The sequence below is a fragment of the Mauremys reevesii genome, linkage group 5 (genome assembly GCF_016161935.1).
Source record: "Mauremys reevesii isolate NIE-2019 linkage group 5, ASM1616193v1, whole genome shotgun sequence".
Taxonomy (NCBI): Eukaryota; Metazoa; Chordata; order Testudines; family Geoemydidae; genus Mauremys; species Mauremys reevesii.
The window spans coordinates 98,286,699-98,303,925 of NC_052627.1; the positions used below are offsets into that span (position 1 = coordinate 98,286,699).

At 41.7% G+C, this 17,227-nt stretch overlaps 1 protein-coding gene across 2 annotated transcripts in view; it reads left to right on the plus strand.

Annotated features, from left to right (window-relative positions):
* ARAP2 (ArfGAP with RhoGAP domain, ankyrin repeat and PH domain 2) overlaps positions 1-17,227 on the plus strand; it is a 199,969-nt gene that overhangs the window by 167,350 nt on the left and 15,392 nt on the right. For both annotated transcript variants that reach the window (XM_039541886.1, XM_039541887.1), the window contains exons 28-31: positions 7,818-7,957; positions 10,142-10,224; positions 12,495-12,530; positions 13,062-13,125. In XM_039541886.1, the coding sequence (XP_039397820.1) occupies positions 7,818-7,957; positions 10,142-10,224; positions 12,495-12,530; positions 13,062-13,125 (323 nt within the window). The remainder of the gene's footprint in view (positions 1-7,817; positions 7,958-10,141; positions 10,225-12,494; positions 12,531-13,061; positions 13,126-17,227) is intronic.

The following is a 17,227-nucleotide window of genomic DNA, read 5'->3' on the forward strand; positions in this document are numbered from 1 at the left end:
GGGGTATAACGAGTGCAGCGCTGGTGATGCAGGGCTGCTCGTCAAGTGTGGCCACACACCAGCGCTGTTATTGGCCTCCAGGGTATTAGGAGATATCCCAGAATGCTTTTAACTAAATTACTCTCTTTGTTTTGTTGTGAACTCGGGGCTCCGGGAGCTGCTTATCTAAAAAACAAACACAGCTCTTGTTTGCTGTGATCAATCTGTAACTGACTGTGAACAATCAATTGAGATAACCCACTACCTTGCTGTGAATGAGGCAGGCAGGGGGACGAGTGTTTGCTTGAGGAGAGAAACAGCGGGGGGAGGGGGAGAAAGGGAGTCCCTTGGAGCAGCTGCTTATCTGGTCTGCAGGCTATTTGCAGTTAAGAGTAAATGAGGGGTCGAGGAAATTTTCAGATTTTGCAAGGCAGGGAGCTGAAGTGTCGGCTCCAAAAATCCACTCTCTCTCTCTCTCCCCCGCTCCCTGTCACACTCCACCCCACCCCACTCTTTTGAAAAGCATGTTGCTGCCACTTGAACGCTGGGATAGCTGCCCATAATACACCACTCCCAACAGCACTGCAAATGCTGCAAATGTGGCCACACTGCAGCGCTGGTAGCTGTGAGTGTGGCCACACACCAGAGCTTTCCCTACACAGCTGTACGAACACACCTGTAACTCCCAGCGCTGCACATCTGCAAGTGTAGCCAAGCCCACAATCTAGCTAGGCATCATTTAAATTGGCCTTTCTCACCTACAGTCTTCCAGAAAGATAGTTATTGACCCTTTCTTTGGTCAGAGAGGGCCAGAGGTGCTGATGCTTTGTCTTCTTAGGAGAAAGAGAGAACTGGGATTTTCTGCCCCTTTCTTTTATATTCCAGTGAACCTTTGAAGTGGATTCTTCTGAAGGTTACTTCTCAAGCAAAATTTTTCCAAAAAGTGAGGAAGGTGACATGGAGTCTGGTGATAGAATCATAGAATTCAAGATCAGAAGGGACCATTATGATCATCTAGTCTGACCTCCTGCAAGATGCAGGCCACATAAGCCGATCCACCCACTCCTTAGCAAGTGAACCCTGCCCCATGAAGGATGATCCATGTTCTTCCTTTCCCTACTTGTGTTTGCTAAAATATAAATTGTTCTGTTTTCTGCCATCTCCTCCCCCTGCTTTATCGAGAATCCTGTTTACCACTTACATGTAAATATGTATGTGTATATATATGAGGTACCATTTGAAAACCAATAAATTGTTTGCGATGGTACTTCTCAAGGCAGATTTTGTGTAAAGATTATTACAGTGGCATGGAGGGTCTGAATACCCAGATGTTTTTCATCACAGGGATTCAAAAAAACTATTCCATGACAGGGCCAGCTCCAGCGTTTTTGCCGCCCCAAGCCATGTCACCAAAAGTTTGCATTACCAAAGAGAGGGGTGAGGTTTTTAGATACAGCATTTTTTTATATATAATAGAAATTGATAATATTGAAAGATCCAGGAAATTACTTATCAAAAGCTGCTTGATACATTTGAAAGAGGTTAATTTAAAAGTTATGTTTATCAATATGTGCCAAAATCATTTTATATGGAGGCTTTATCATTTAATTTTCCTTTTTTGTGATGACTAGCCTCCTTTATATCTTGTTTGCTGATTGGGCCATTCAGGATTTTCATTTGTTCAGACTATAAAGACAGAAGCAAATATCTGTATAATGTCCTCAGATTTTTATACATGGAACCCACTGGAGATTTTAATTGTGGCTATATAGTAATGTCTTTGGTGACCATTAGTTTTTCCTTCTCCGTTAGCATGAGTAATAAATTTAGACAGCAGAAGGATGAGGTCTGTAACAAGAGATGATCCAGGTCTTTCAAGTAGCAAGAAGAAAACCAATTGTGTGTTTTAAGTATTTTTTTTTTATGATGAGATAATCAGTAACGCTCACTTGTATTTAATAAATCTTTATTTCTTCCTCTAAAATGAGAATTTCCCATATTAAGACAAAAGCTGAAATTATTTTTGGTTTAATTTCAGCATCAGCCACCCAATTAGTGGCAGGCAAAGAATATAGAAAATAGTCAGTTTGAGGATAAATTATGTGGTACAGAATTGAAGCAATTTCCCCTAAGATTTGGATAAAAAGCTCCATGTGTCAATCAGTTGATAGAACTGAGAGAAAGATTTTGACAGGTTTGTTATGGCGAGAGGGTTACTGATTTTAGAACAAGTGGTTTGATCAGTTTAAAGACTAACTTCAGAACAAAGAAATAATCCTGATTATTATGATTTATTGTTTGTATTACTTTTGTGCCTAGAAGCACTAGTCATGGACTAGGACCCCATTGTGTTAGGCGCTGTACAAACACAGAACAAAAAGCTGATCCCTGCCCTAAGGCGCTTACAATATAAGTATAAGACAAGAGACAATAAGTGGATACAGGCAGAAAAGGAGTACAATATGGTCTCATTGTTTCCTTGGATTGGTGATAGGCAGCAGTCACAGCAGACTAGCGACCTAGTATCTGTCTATTTTTTGTGGTTAAGTTATGATCATGAAACAGTTGTGATAATTAATTTAAATCCTCTTGCTATGGAGGGAGTTGGGTATCCTCTATATTCAAAGATTTAGATAGTGATGTAGAGTGTACACTTATAAAGTTTGTAGACAATGCCAAGCTGGGAAGAGTTGCAAGGGGTTTGGAGGATGGGATTAAAACTCAAAATGATCTGGACAAACTGATCTGAAGTAAATAAGATGAAATTCAATAAGGACAAATGCAAAGTACACCACTTAAGAAGGAACAATCAGTTGCACACATACAAAATTGGAAATGACTGTCTAGGAAGGAGTACTGGGGAAAGGGATCTGGGGGTCATAGTAAGCAAGACACAAGAAGTAATTTCTTCTACTCTACTCTGTGCTGATTAGGCCTCAACTGGAGTATTGAGTCCAGTTCTAGGTCACACATTTCAGAAAAATTGGAGAAAGTCCAGAGAAGAGCAACAAAAATGATTAAAGGTCTAGAAAACATGATCTATGAGGGAAGATTGGGGGGGGAAATGGGTTTGTTTAGTCTGGAGAAGAAAAGAATGAAGGAGGAAATAAGTTTTCAAGTATATAAAAGGTTGTTACAAGGAGAAGAAGAAAAATTGTTCTTGTTGACCTCTGAGGAGAGGACAAGAAGCAATGGGCTTACATTGCAGCAAGGGCAATTTAGGTTGGACATTAGGAAAAACTTCCCAACTATCAAGGTGGGTAAGAACTGGAATAAATTGCCTAGGGAGGTTGTGGGATCTCCATCATTGGAGATTTTAAAGAGCAGGTTAGATAGTCACCTCCTGCCTTAAGTGCAAGGACTGGACTAGATGACCTCTTGAGGTCCCTTCGAGTCCTATGATTCCTATTATTTATTATTGATATAATTGTGACTTTATTTTCTCTCAATTTGAGCTGATGGGTGAGGGGATTTAAGTTATTGTTGAATCCCAATGTTATGAATATAATTGTAATAATTTGTCAATTCCATTTGGATTGGAAGAGTGAGGACTGAATTCCTGTTTATTCCCAGGGTTGCCAGGTGTCTGGTTTTCAACCAGAATGCCCAGTTGAAAAGGGACTCTGGCGGCTCCAGTTGGCACCGCTGACTGGGCCATTAAAAGTCCGGTCGGTGGTGCATTTTGGGATTGGGAGTAAGGCAGGCTCCCTGCCTGCCCTAGTGCTGTATGGCTTCCAAAAGCAGCTGCCAGGTCCCTGCAGCCTCTAGACACATGGGCAGCTAGTGAGGCTATGCACATTGCTCCCGCCCTGAGGGCCAGCTCTGCAGCTTCCATTGGCCAGGAACTGCAACCTGTGGGTGAGAGGAGACTGCACGGAGCCTCCTGGGCCACCCATGCATCAAGGGGGCCTCAGAGACATGGTGGCTGCTTCCTGGGAGCTGCAGGGACTCCAGCCCGGAGTCCTTTCCCACACCCAAACTCCTTCCCGGAGCCCACCCCCTAACATCCCAACCATTTACCCCAGACCCCTCCTGCACTCCAAACACATCATCCCTGGCCCCACCCCAGAGCCCACATCCTCAGACAGAGCCCGCACCCCCTCCCACACTCCAAAGCCCTTGGCCCCAGGCCGGAGCCCCCTCTTGCACCCCAAACACTTCATCCCCAGCTCCACCCCAGAACCTGCACACTCAGCTGGAGTCCTCACCCCCCCCCCCCCCACACCCAAACCCTCTGCCCCAGCCTGGAGTCCTCTACCGCATCCTGAACCCTTAATTTCTGGCCCCACCAAAACCTGCACTCCCAGACAAGGTCAGATCCTGAACCCTTATATACTCATACTAAGCCCCAGTGAAGTTGATGGAGATTCACGTAAGCCTGAAGTCCATCCATATGGACCCAATTACTGTGTGTGTGTGTGTGTGTGTGTGTAGTTGTCAAGCGATTAAAAATAATAGAATACCATTTATTTAAATATTTTTGGATGTTTTCTACATTTTCAAATATATTGATTTCATTTATGGCACAGAATACAAAGTGTAAGTGCTCACTTTATTTTTGATTGCAAACATTTTCACTGTAAAAGAGAAACTTCAGTTTACTTCATTGAAGTACTGTAATGCAATCTCTTTTATCATGGAAGTTTAACTTACAAATGTAGAATTATGTATAAAAGAATAACTGCACTTAAGACTAAAACAATCTAAAACTTTAGAGCCTACAAGTCCACTCAGTCTTACTACTTGTTCAGCCAATCACTCAGACAAACAAGCATTCAATGTTGAGGGAGGACAGGGGAGAGGGGAAGTAAGCAGTGACTTGTGCAGGAGGAGGGCATGGAAGGACTGGGGTGACAATGGGGAGGAGCAAGCAATAACTTGTGCAGGAGGAAGGTGAGGAAAGTGTCTTGCTGCTGCTTCTGGAAGGATTGTTTCTGGTACTGGGCTTGCTAGGCTCACCTCCTTTTACTAGGTGGGTGGGCTCCATTCAGTTGAGTGAGCCCTTGTTTGGAAGGGAGAGTGGATTTTACTTCAGGGATACTTTGTATTCTGTGCTGTAATTGAAATCAATATCTTTGAAAATATAGAAAACTTCTACAAATAATTAAATAAATGGTATTCTATTATTGTTTAACAGCATGATTAATCACGATTAATTTTTTTAATCGCTTGCCCCAGCGCGTGTGTGTGTATATGTATATATGTGTGTGCTCTGTGTGTGTGTGGGTCTATGTGTATATATGTGTGTGTGTGTATATATATATATGTATATATGTATGTATGTGTATATAAAATTAGACAGGTAATATTAATTAGTTTGAAGGTTTTACTTACGGAAACAATTTTCTTCATTTATTAATATATGGAATAAATTTTTAAAGGACCCTTAAAAACAGGGCAAAGAACATAAAAAAGAGAACAGACATTGAAAACTGTATAGTTATGAGCACTGCTGCAACATATACAAACAAGAGGCAAAAATGAGGAATTACATTTTTCTGCACTCCCCATCATACGTATAACAGCACTGATTGTTATATATTAAGACTGTAAATTATTTTCTCTTTCTAACAGTCCAACCTAAGTACCCATTAGCTTCTGTTTTACCAACAATTCCAGTTTTTTTAGTATGTTTTAATGTATTGGATCAGGCATGCCAGACTTGACTCATTTTAATGTAAAAATAGTCTTATAAGCAGTGAGTATGAGAGACGAATATACACTCTGAAAGCTCCTGTTGAAATATTAATAAAAGATAGACATTTCTTTGTCACATGATTGAGTTACTAAAAATATTGCCAAATTAGGAAATTATAGTAATTTGGGGATTACTGGGGAATGTTGAAGAAATGTAATGGTGCAGTAATTTCTCTATATTATTAGAAATTGTATTGGACCATGCGTTTTACTGCCTCCTTCAATATTATAAGTAGATTCCTAATTCTGGCTTATCAGTTGTAATACCAAATTTATACATTTTGTGTCATACTCTGATATCATGATTACTTGTACAAAGGAATGTATGTATATAGAAGAATTTGATGATTCTGATCATGATATAATGTAGGAATCACTAGTTCTCAAATACAATTAAGTGTGTAATTTGCTGTGAGACATTGTTCTTTTTAAGTATCACCATCTTTGTAACTAAACGGTATCTACATATGAATTAGTTCTCTTTGCTGTATTCCTGATTAACTTTCATGAATGATTTGCTTAAAATTTTTTGAGAATTTATTTCAAATATTATGTCCTTTCCCCTTATATTTTACAGCTATATTATTCTGTGTCACTTGTTGATAAGTTGCAATTTGTGTATCAACTTTGCAAAACATAAAATCAATTTTATTGAAAACAAGTCAATAATGTAAAAACATAACCTAATGTTTTCAGTGGAAAAAACAATTGACAGTATAGTTCTACAGGTGGTAAACAACAGCAGACATGTTTTCTAAATAACTAAAAGCATCTAAGAAATGTGTAAATTAAACAGAAAAAAAATAACTCTCTGCAAAACTTGACTCAGTTTATAGAATAGTGGTATTTGAGGATAATGGAATTATTAGCTCTGTTACCAGGATATGACTCCCTACAGGGGCTGAAGTGTGAGCACTGCTACCCATCCTCTCCCTGATTACTCTCCTTCCTTCTTGGCAATCTGCTTTAACTACTGGTCACCCATAAGTCACCCGTATGCTGCTGGCTTCTGTATCTTTTCAGTGACTTGTGGCAGTAACTTTAAAAAGGAATGCCAACTCCAGCAGTGTCCCAGTCACAGGAACCTAGGTTTGCTGTACAGTGCATTCACAGTAGTTTTCAGATAAAAGGCAGAGTACCCTTTGTTCATCTAAACATGACTAGCCACAATGTTCACTGTTGTCTTGCTCCCCCAGATTCAAATTTGTTGCTGTGGCAGCCTGTAGCACCTACAGAGTTACATTCTAGATTCCCACTTTACATCTCTCTTCAACCCACTGGCATTTTTTGTAATTGCTTTTTTACTTAGAAAATATCAGTCCCAATGGAATTTATTTAGCAAAGTTTCATTCAAATTTAGCCTAGACATTAGTGACAAAAACTCATTGCCAGCTGACATTTGACTTACCTGAAATGAGTAGAACAGGTTAAATAAATAAAAGATACTTGCAAAAATGTCAAACTTTTAAAGTTGTTTCCCTTGCACAGGGTTTGAGATATACCTATCTTCCCCCGCCCCCCTTTTTAAAGCACTTTTTAATCAGTTTTTCAAAAACATAACTGAATTGACACAACACCCAATTTTTGGCAGTGAAAATTTTTGACCGTGTTTTGGATTTTTAAAGTCTCAGATTTTCACACACACAAAAAAAGAAATTCCTAAAGCCAACATATTTGCAAAACTTTTTTCAGGAAAGGCAGGTTTTTACCCACGCCACATTACATTCAAAAATTGTTGACCAGCTGTAGAAATAAGTTGACTACCACAGTCCAGTGCCAGCATGACAAAATACATTATTCAACAAAAGGTATCAGTTAGTATTAGACTCATTGAAGAAACTAAGATCTAAATAAGCTTTGGGATATTCTTTCCTAGAAATTTACTTTAGTCTCTCCATGTTCATATTGAAGTACGTTGATGACACAGTGTAGACAGCTTACATGGTTTCTGTCTGTGCTGTGAATAGGACATCTTTCACCACCAATATATTCATCATAAACTTTTAAATAAGAAAGTTTAGAACAATACAATTCTGGTATCATTGTGTTGGTACATAATAATGTTAAGCACATTAAAATTCAGTACTTGGTGATTTCCAATATTTAAAAATACTGTAACCAAATGCTTTTCATCTTGACAGAGAAGAATGCAAAAGGTAATGTGAAAGCAGGCTATCTGAAATACAAAGAAGAACCATCAAAATTACTGTCTGGAAATAAATTTCAGGAGCGTTATTTCGTATTACGGGAAGGAAATCTGCTTCTTTACAAGGATATGAAGGTATAAACACATACTCTGCACCCTTCTAATCATGAGCAGTTAAGCTTTAAACTCCTTTCCTTTACATATGAAAAAAATGAATACAGGTTGACAGGCAAATCAGCAATTGTTATGCTTGCCTACGCAATTCAGGGATTAAAATAAGCAGAGAGATTTTTTGCTTATGTTAGAGTTGTTAAAGTGGAATAAACTGAGAAAATATAAGAGCTCATTTAGCTAAGTTTATGTATTATGATAAACTTTGTTTTAATTAAAACAACTTTTAGAAACTAGTATAGTTTAGAAGCCAGTATAGAATCTATCTTTTATGTACAGAGCTTGTTTAAAGACTGGGGTGTTGCAAATATTATAAAGCTCCAATAGCTGCTTATTTGTTTGCCCTGCAAATTTCAAGGCTTTTAGAAAAGACAAAGTACAAAAGCACAATAACTTTTAAAAATTATTTTTGTTAAAAATGTAATGATAGAAGAGTTTTGGAAAATAACATCTTTCACTATAGTATCTTCTTTCTTTTCTGTGTACTGTTTTGTGAATGTTATCTTCTTTCCCTCTCGTCCCTATTCCCCTCCCCTCCCCTGCCCCTTCTGAAAAAAGTATGAAATTTTTACTTAACTTTTTAATAATAAAAACAGAAAAATTAAACCTATATTATTGGTTTAGGCCCAGTCCACTTTGGGTCCATAATGTATCAGAAGTTTTTTAGTGCTTTGTAGAATCCTTTTGAATGTGTGCAATTTATACAAAATTATGAAACTAAGTATGGTATTTATGATTAGTTTTATTTGATTCATTTTAACATTAATAGCTTAGCACCTTGGCAAGAGTTTGATAGGATTAGTATAAATTGCAAGGTGCTAAGTAAGGTTTTAGGAGTATTAATTAATGCTCACATATGTGCCAATTTCAGTTTTTAGCACTAAGTATTTAGGCACTTTCTGACATCCTGTGGTCATTCTACTTAAGAAATATATCTAAGGATTCATAAAAAAAAGACATATTTTTTTCTCTTTGTTTTTAGGTTTGTTTTTTTAATATATTTCTAAACTCAGATGAAGTTTTCTATTAAGTGGTAAAATACTGCATGAGCTTTAAATGGCTTTATAGAATTTAAGTTAAAAAAATTAGTAAATTGTGGAAAAACTGTTCTGACAGAATACCTGAATCTATTTGTCTTTGGCTGTCATTTGATAGTTGTCTTTGCGCTTGTAATTATTATAACTCAATTTTAAGTGCTGTTTAGAAAAGAATAGTTGAGGGGGTTGGTATTTGCAAGTGGAGAGCATGTACTAATTAAATATTATTTATGAATGCTTATTAACAACAAATTAAGTTTATTGCTGGAGATGCATGCTTTTCTTTAAGAGGAAATGCTCATTCAAATTGCACTGCAATGGAGCTAGATTCGAAATATATTTTGTACAGGTGCTTATTCATTCAGCTGCCATATTGGAATTATAGATTTAGGAAAAATAGGCTCAGGGAATCTCTATTACTTAGTTGTTTCAGGCAGTAGGTGAAGGTAGGGATATGCGCTAAATTGGCCTTGCCTGTATGTAAAGTTTATCACTTCGCCTATTCAGAGAAAGAAATAACAATTGATTCTTAACTTTCTGCATATTTACAATTTTGAATGGAAGTTCCTTTGTATAATCAACCGTGTTCTTTAAAATCTGACTGTTCTATTTCTGCTCCCCCCAGGGTTGAGGGTGAGAGACTGAAAGCATTTGTATGGTGGAGAAAAATTAAGACCCTGGTTCAGCAAATACACGTATTTAACTGTAAGCACATGGACTTAAGCTTGTGCTGAATAGAGGCCTAAAAGTGCTGAACGACAAATACTAAATCAATGTGGCTTTATGCTCCATGTATGAGACACTGAAATTCGCTTCTTTTTTTCCCTACTGGAGAATTTGTCAACTTCACTTCAATCTCTTAGCCTCAAGCTGGACCTGTGAAACTCATATACCTTATACACATATATAATTATACTAGGTCTGTAAGAGGTAGTTGATTATTTCCCCAAAGGTGATTAGGGGGATGTAGAAAAATTAGAAATAGTGACCCATAATGAAAAGAGAAGAATAGAGAACCCCCAAAGGAAGAGAAAAGGGGACTGGGCATTTATAAACCATTCTGTTTTGTAAATTTCTCATGCAGTAATTAGAAACTTATGTTCATTCACAGAGTAGCAAACCCGAAAAAGTGCTGCCCCTCAGTTCACTGAAACTTTATCTTGGAGTGAAGAAGAAAATGAAGCCACCAACGAAGTAAGATTAGAAAAGAAATGGGGTTATGTTCTGTATAGCAAAATACTAGAGTTTTGTGATGGAACACCACACAGACACATGCACAGACACAGACACGCAGGGCTGGCTCCAGGCCCCAGCACGCCAAGCGTGTGCTTGGGGTGGCATGCCGCAGGGGGCGCTCCACCGGTCGCCAGGAAGGCGACAGGCGGGTCCGGTGGACCTCCTGCAGGCGTGCCTGTGGAGGGCCACCGGAGCCGCGGGACTGGCGACCACCAGAGTGCCCCCCGCCGCATGCCGCCGTGCTTGGGGCGGCGAAATTGCTAGAGCCGCCCCTGCAGACATGCACACAAAATCAGGAAGTCAAGTGAAGTCTGTCCCTTTTCTGAATGGAATTGCACTCCATAATATTACTTGTTCTGATGCTGTCTGGTCCTGTGTTCCGTGTTAACTCTTCTGTCTTAGAAAATTACTTTATTGATTGGTTTTCTTAATCTGAAGTGTGTTTTCTGTTGTGGCTATAATTGTTACTAGCTCAATTTAGTCTTGTAGCATGTATCTTGCATTCCAATGGTGAGCACACCTTTAGTGTGCCAAAAAAGATTATTAGTCCTGACCTTTGATGCCAGTCCCTGGGTCCTCAATGAAGGATTTTCCTTTTCCAGGTTCCACATTGCTGTGACTTTTCTTTGTATCTGAGCCAGTCAGTGGCACTCTTGACTGAGTCAGGTTAGTTGCTGCAGACTAGTAGGTCTCCTGTCTTCAAAGGCAGAGCACTCTGTCCCTTAGGGCACACCCAGGCCTCAGAGGTGACAGAAGCTGGCATCAAACCAAGGTCTCTCACTGCAGAGCTGTTCATTTTCAAAGATCCATATGATTGTCCTCTTACTTTTCTGCCCTATTGTGTGGGTCAGTGTGTGCATGCGCTCGCTTGTTCTCACTGACTTGTCTTTCCTTCTGTTTTTTTGCTCATTCTGCCATCTTATTCTCTGGTCCCATTTCTCCTTTCTTTTTTGATTCCATTCTGTGATTTATTTTTCTTACCACAGCCTACCCCAGGTCACTTACAAACTCTCAGCTGATTGATCTTGTCTCTCACACCACTGGAAATGGGGCAGTGCCATATATTAGATTATATTGCCTGACTTTATTCTAGAAACCAAGTCTTCACTTGACTGCCCTCACTAGTTGCCCCACCTGCTTCAAATCCATGTCCCTATCACCAGGGGCGGCTCTGTTTTTTGCCACCCCAAACACGGCAGTCAGGCGGCCTTCGGTGGCACACCTGCGGGCGGTCCACTGGTCATGCAGATTCGACGGCATTTCTGCGGGTGATCTGCCGGTCCTATGCCTTCGTACCCACCGCTGAATTGCCGCCAAAGCAGCGGGAATGGTGGACCTCCCGCAGGCATGCCTGCCTGCCGCCCTAATGGCGACCGGTACGCCGCCCACTGTGGTTTGCAGCCCCAGGCACGCGCTTGCTACGCTGGTGCCTGGAGCCGCCCCTGCCTATCACTGCTAGTAGGAATACTTTGGCCTGTTATAGCACCTTCATCAAAGGATCTCAAAGTCATTCATTTGTGTTTCTAGAGGACTAAATATCAGTGTTCCTCTTGAAAGTGAACATGTAAAAATGACATCTCTTGTCTCAGTTGTGTTTCTTCTGTGTATTCAGTCCTAGCTTTTCCTACTTTAGTGACAAAAATGCTTTTTTTAAACTCACAGCAGCCCTGCAGAACCTACACAGCTAAGGCCGAATGAGCTGGATGCTATTCCATTTTGTATATCATCAAAGAATTCCTAATAAGTTAAATTAGTTCTAACAAATTACCCAAGCATACTCCATGAGGTTGCATAGACGTTACTGAAACTATAAAATGTATGGGGTAGCACAGAAATAACTGAGAGCATAATTTGATCTATTAAACTTTGTTGCTCTTTTGATGATTCATGAGGTGTAAGGAGCCTAGCTTGACTGAGTCAGCAGACCTGCTAGTTAGATGAAAAGGTCCTGTCAAAACTTGTAAATAGAGCATAGTTGATATCAAAAGCATTGAGACAATAAACATGGAACCCCATAAGGCCATTTTAAATGAAAATGCTTTTCAGATTAGAACCACACGTTAAACTTGTTGCAATAGCTTTTGAGGTGTAATCTCCATGTAAAATTAACTTCCCTATGGAATATTTGGCAAGCACCCAGAAGTTAGCATTCAATTTTCTGTTTTGGCTTTGGTTTCTGGTAAATAAATAAATATTTATTTTTAATGTGGAGTTTTATTTTTTTTCAGCTGGGGTCTTACAGTATATTCTGAAAAGCACCACTGGTAAGTAACCAACACCAACAAATGTGTGTTTGCCTGTTTAATGTCAACATTTTTTAAATAGTGTGCTTGAAACCTAATGTGTGTGTTTTTCTTGTTTTCTTTTGATTTTTACCCATTAACAAAAATTATTGGTTGATTTGTTGCAGCTGTTAGTTTCATATCCTTGCTAAGATCCCTGTTCAGCAAAGCCCCAAAGCACAGGCTTAAAACTGTGATTTGAAATCCCAGGAACTAAGCACATGCTTAAAGTTAAACAGGTGCTTCAGTTTTTGTAGAATATGGACGGATTCCTGGATTGGATCCTATGTACATTGCCCTCAGTCTTTTCATAATATGTATTTAATATATGTTTTAGAAGTTCTTATGTGTAAAATGTAAATAATAAAATACTAACAACATTAAATAATTAAGAGAAATCCAAATAGGTTTTGAATGTCAAAACAAGAACTGCTTCTGTGGTATGTGACAATTACAATTAGATACTTCATTAATCTATTGTTTATTTTAATGATACCCCATATTGTATTGTAGGCACATGTGTTGTGATGGACAAGATACACAGATGGAGTGGATGACCAGTATTTTCAATGCACAGGTAATACTTTGGCTAGAGGAAATACAATTTTAAAAAATTCTCTACATTTCATATTTAGCGGTGAATCACTGAGTTTCACCAGTAATTTGTACTTATCTGCAAAACAATTAAACAAATGTATGGATGGATGTTCTGAATGAACCATATATTGTAGCAAAAAGAATAATGCCATTAAGCCAGTAATGTTACTGAAATGCTTGAGGTCATACAACAAGAAGATGTGGACTTAGCCCATCTATGGGCTATAGCTCAGGTGCTCAGAGTGATGGGTAGTAACTGCTTCACATTTGAGCTGTAGGTTTTTTGGAGGAGTTCATAGAGTTCTCCTGGGTTTTCTTTTGTGTTGCAGAGAATCTGGACAAAGAGAGGCAACCCACTTGCCCATCACCAGTAAACATACTGGGTGAAATCCTGGCCCCAGTGGCTTCAGTGAGGCCAGGATTTCACCCATTCTCTTAAGTCAAATAGCGAGATACCTGCTACTAGGTTGTAGGGAAGGTGGGGTAAGGTTTTGAGTGGCAGCTCAAGAACACATCCATACAAAAGGATTTTAATGTGCTTGGGTAGTGGTGAGAGGGACTAAAAGAGATGGTGGAAAATTTCACCCAGAGTGGAGAGCTGTACACTCAGCCAGTTAGCAGGAATCTTGAAAATGGTGCTATGTTTGCATCAGATTTGCTTCTACTTTTTTCCATGAGGATTCAGGATGTTTCTTGGCAAAGTCACTGCGGGTAACAATTGACAAATGTTGACTTTTGTGATTCCCTCAAAGGAAGTATTAAATTTTACAGATTAGGTCACTGAGGCTCGGAAATATCAGACAACATTTAAATTTGGGTGCCTGTATCCATATTTGGGCAGCTAGTTGTTTTTGATCTCCAGAAGTGCCGAATATTGGGAGTAGCGTGTGTTCAGCACTTCTAAAAATTTAGCTATTTTTCAGAAATAGAAAACTTTAAGCAGGCAGATTTGAAAATGTTATCCTTAGCCTTTCTCAGCTTTATTTTCCTAATGTAAAATCTTCAAAAGTGCCTAAGTCACATGTTCAAGAGATGTAAGCACTTAGAACTCTAAGTCCAAAGCCTGTGGCAGCCAGTGTTTTAAATTCTGTCTGTTTTCAGATTTCACCGATGCTAAATATCTTCATATCCCCAATTAATTGATGGGTATAGAACTTGAGACTTCCTGGCTTCCAGTCTGGTGCACCATCACTATATGGGGGGGGAGAAAATGCTGCCTGTTTTGCTGAGGGCTGTTGTAATGCTAGTTAGAGCAAAATGCCCATTTTCTTTTTTTAAGAAAGTATTGAAACAGAAGCAGCAGTCACACCAGCATAACAGTTATCACACCACATCCAGGATTTTAGCTAAAGCCTCTACAACTTGCATAACATGGTTGCAATGCAACCAGGAGAGGATTTCAAGTGGATTTTCCCCTACACCACTTTAAGTAAAACTGTCCAGTGGCTTACGTCCAGGGCATTTCACCAAGCTGTGGCCATGGAGGGCATGCCAAATGCTTAAGAGGCACCTTACGTGGAACCACCCCAGAGATCTGGCACCCAAACTGCCAAATCCTTCTCTGCTCTTTCCTTATGTGAGAGATGGTGAGGTGCCTCTTTCTGTGTAAGACGCTGAAGCTCTTTCTCTCTCCCCCCCCCACACCCGCCCCCAGCTTGCGCAGCAGGCCCACCAGCCAGATGTAGCCCATCTCCCACTCTGGATTGCAATGGCAGCTCTGGTCCCCACTCCCCAAAGAACCCACACTGGACACCTGCCATGCAATTGTAATAAGATAAATAAAATTGGACAAAATAAACACTCTCTCTAGCTAATTTTCCCAAGATTCTTTGGGTGTGAAGGGAGGCTAAAAACCCACATTCTGCTCACCAGTTGGAGGGACAGAAAAAAACCCTTCCTGACTTTGTAAAAAGGGCACCAACTGAACATAAAGCACTGAAAAGAGACACATCATCAGCAGCAAACCAGTGCATAGCCAAGGGATAAATGGCATGTGGACAGGAAGTAGGTACAGAAATGGCCACTTACATCTGGGATATTTTCATACCCAGTTATGTCCTTACACCACTAAGTGGGATTTCTGGTAGGTATTTCCTACTGTCCCCAACCCCACATGAGATGGCCCATCCCCTGCCAATACTGACAAACACCCTCTCACTACCCACACCATGGCTGAACAGGAGAAGAGGAGATTTTCACAGCTAATAAACTTTAGGATGCGACATTTCTTCTTCGAGTGATTGCTCATACGTCTTCCACAATAGATGTGTTTGCTTGCCACGTGCACCGGTGCCGAAAGTTTTGCCCCTAGCAGTACCTGTAGGGGAGCACCCCAGCGACCCCTGGAGTGGCGCCTCCATGCAGGGCCAGCTTTAGGCCGATTCCCCCGGTTCCCCGGAATCAGGCCCCACGCCTATGAGGGCCCTGCACCTTAGGCGTCTTTTTAATTTTGTAAAATTTTTTTACTCACCCAGCGGCGAGTGGGTGGGGGTTCGCTCCAGGTCTTCGGTGGCATTTCGGCGGTGGGGGGTCCTTCGGTGCCGCGGAAGACCTGGAGCGGACCCCCCGCCAATGAAGTGCTGCCGAAGACCCGGACCACCGCCGGGTATTCGAATCGGTCCCTGCCATTCATAAAGCCAGCCCTGCCTCCATGGTGCGGTATGAGGGGCACTGTGCCCTCTCCCCACCCTCAGTTCTTTCTTGCCGCCAGTGAAGGTGCTTCGGAACTGCTCTGCTCCAGCTTTGCTGTGGCTTGCCCCCAAAACTGCCTGTTAGTTCAGTGTATGGTACCTGTAGTTAGTTAGTTAGTTAAGTTTAGCTAGAGTGCCCAGGCCGTGGCATGCCTCGGGCCCCAGGTTTTAAGTTGTGTGACACTTGTAGGGGATCTATGCCACTGAGTGATCCGCACATGGACTGCATACGCTGTTTTGGGGAAACCCATCTCGGTGATCGCTGCAAGATTTGCAAGTCGTTTAAGCCTCGGAACAAGAGAGAAAGGGACATTAGGCTCCAGGCTATTCTGATGGAGTCAGCGCTGACCCCGGCGCGCCGCTCTGAGTCGGCACCGTGGTGTCAGTGCATGGCAACCCTTCGGCGCCATCAACGAGTCAGCTCCCTGTCCACAGGGAATGCCAAGAAGGCTAGGAAGAGGCCTTCTTCACCGCAGCACCGTAGTAAACCCAGGACGGAGGCTAGACCCATGTCAGGCAGTCCTCAATCCCCACCAGCCTCTAGGCCCCATACTCAAGTCAAGCGGAGTAGCCCAGCCCATTCAGAGCAGGCCTCTCCGGATGTCCAGATGCCCTCCACACTGGAGGCCCTGCAGGCGGCCCAGGATGTTATGTCCATGCCGGTACCAGGAGCACTGCCAATGTTGGGCCCCTAACTCCAGAGACAAGCCGGTGCTGGGATCTCTGCAGTCGCCCCTGGCTCGGTACAGGTCTCGTTTGAGGGAACATTCCCGATGCCGTTCGCTGCCCAGCGATCGTTCAGGGCAAAGTCCATGTGGATCGCCTTCGACACCCACTAGGCTGTCTGGTTGGGTTCCATCTGACTGAAACTCTTGGCACCACTCCGCCTCAAGGAGCAAACACTGATGGGACCAAAAGTCCTCGTCTTGGAGGGGCTATCACAGCTCATCACGGCATGAACGTCAACATCGTTCTGTTCGGTGTCCCACTCCAGGACGCTGCCACGGCACTGCCTCCACAACCCCGGGCGCTAATCACCGGCATCTCGCTGTCATGGGTCCACCTGCCGGAGCTGATCACAGAGCATTTGTTACCAACAGTACCTGTCCTCCACTTTGGGATTGTGGTCCCATGGTTGGCATCGCGCCCGACGCCACCACACCTCCTGGTCCAGGGACATTGGCAGGTCGTATGTCAGCCCAGCCTCCCTTGGTAGTCGTCCATTGATAGGCCGGGCCAGCCAGGCCGAATAGCCAGCTCCGCCAGTGCCACAGAAAGTGCAGTGGCACTGGGCCCCGTGGCCGGTCCAATGGTACCAGTGGGCACCGTGGCCCCTGACGCAGCCCCCAGTGGAGACTCGCTTGGTGGTCAGAGCCTCAGAAGGACCATTGG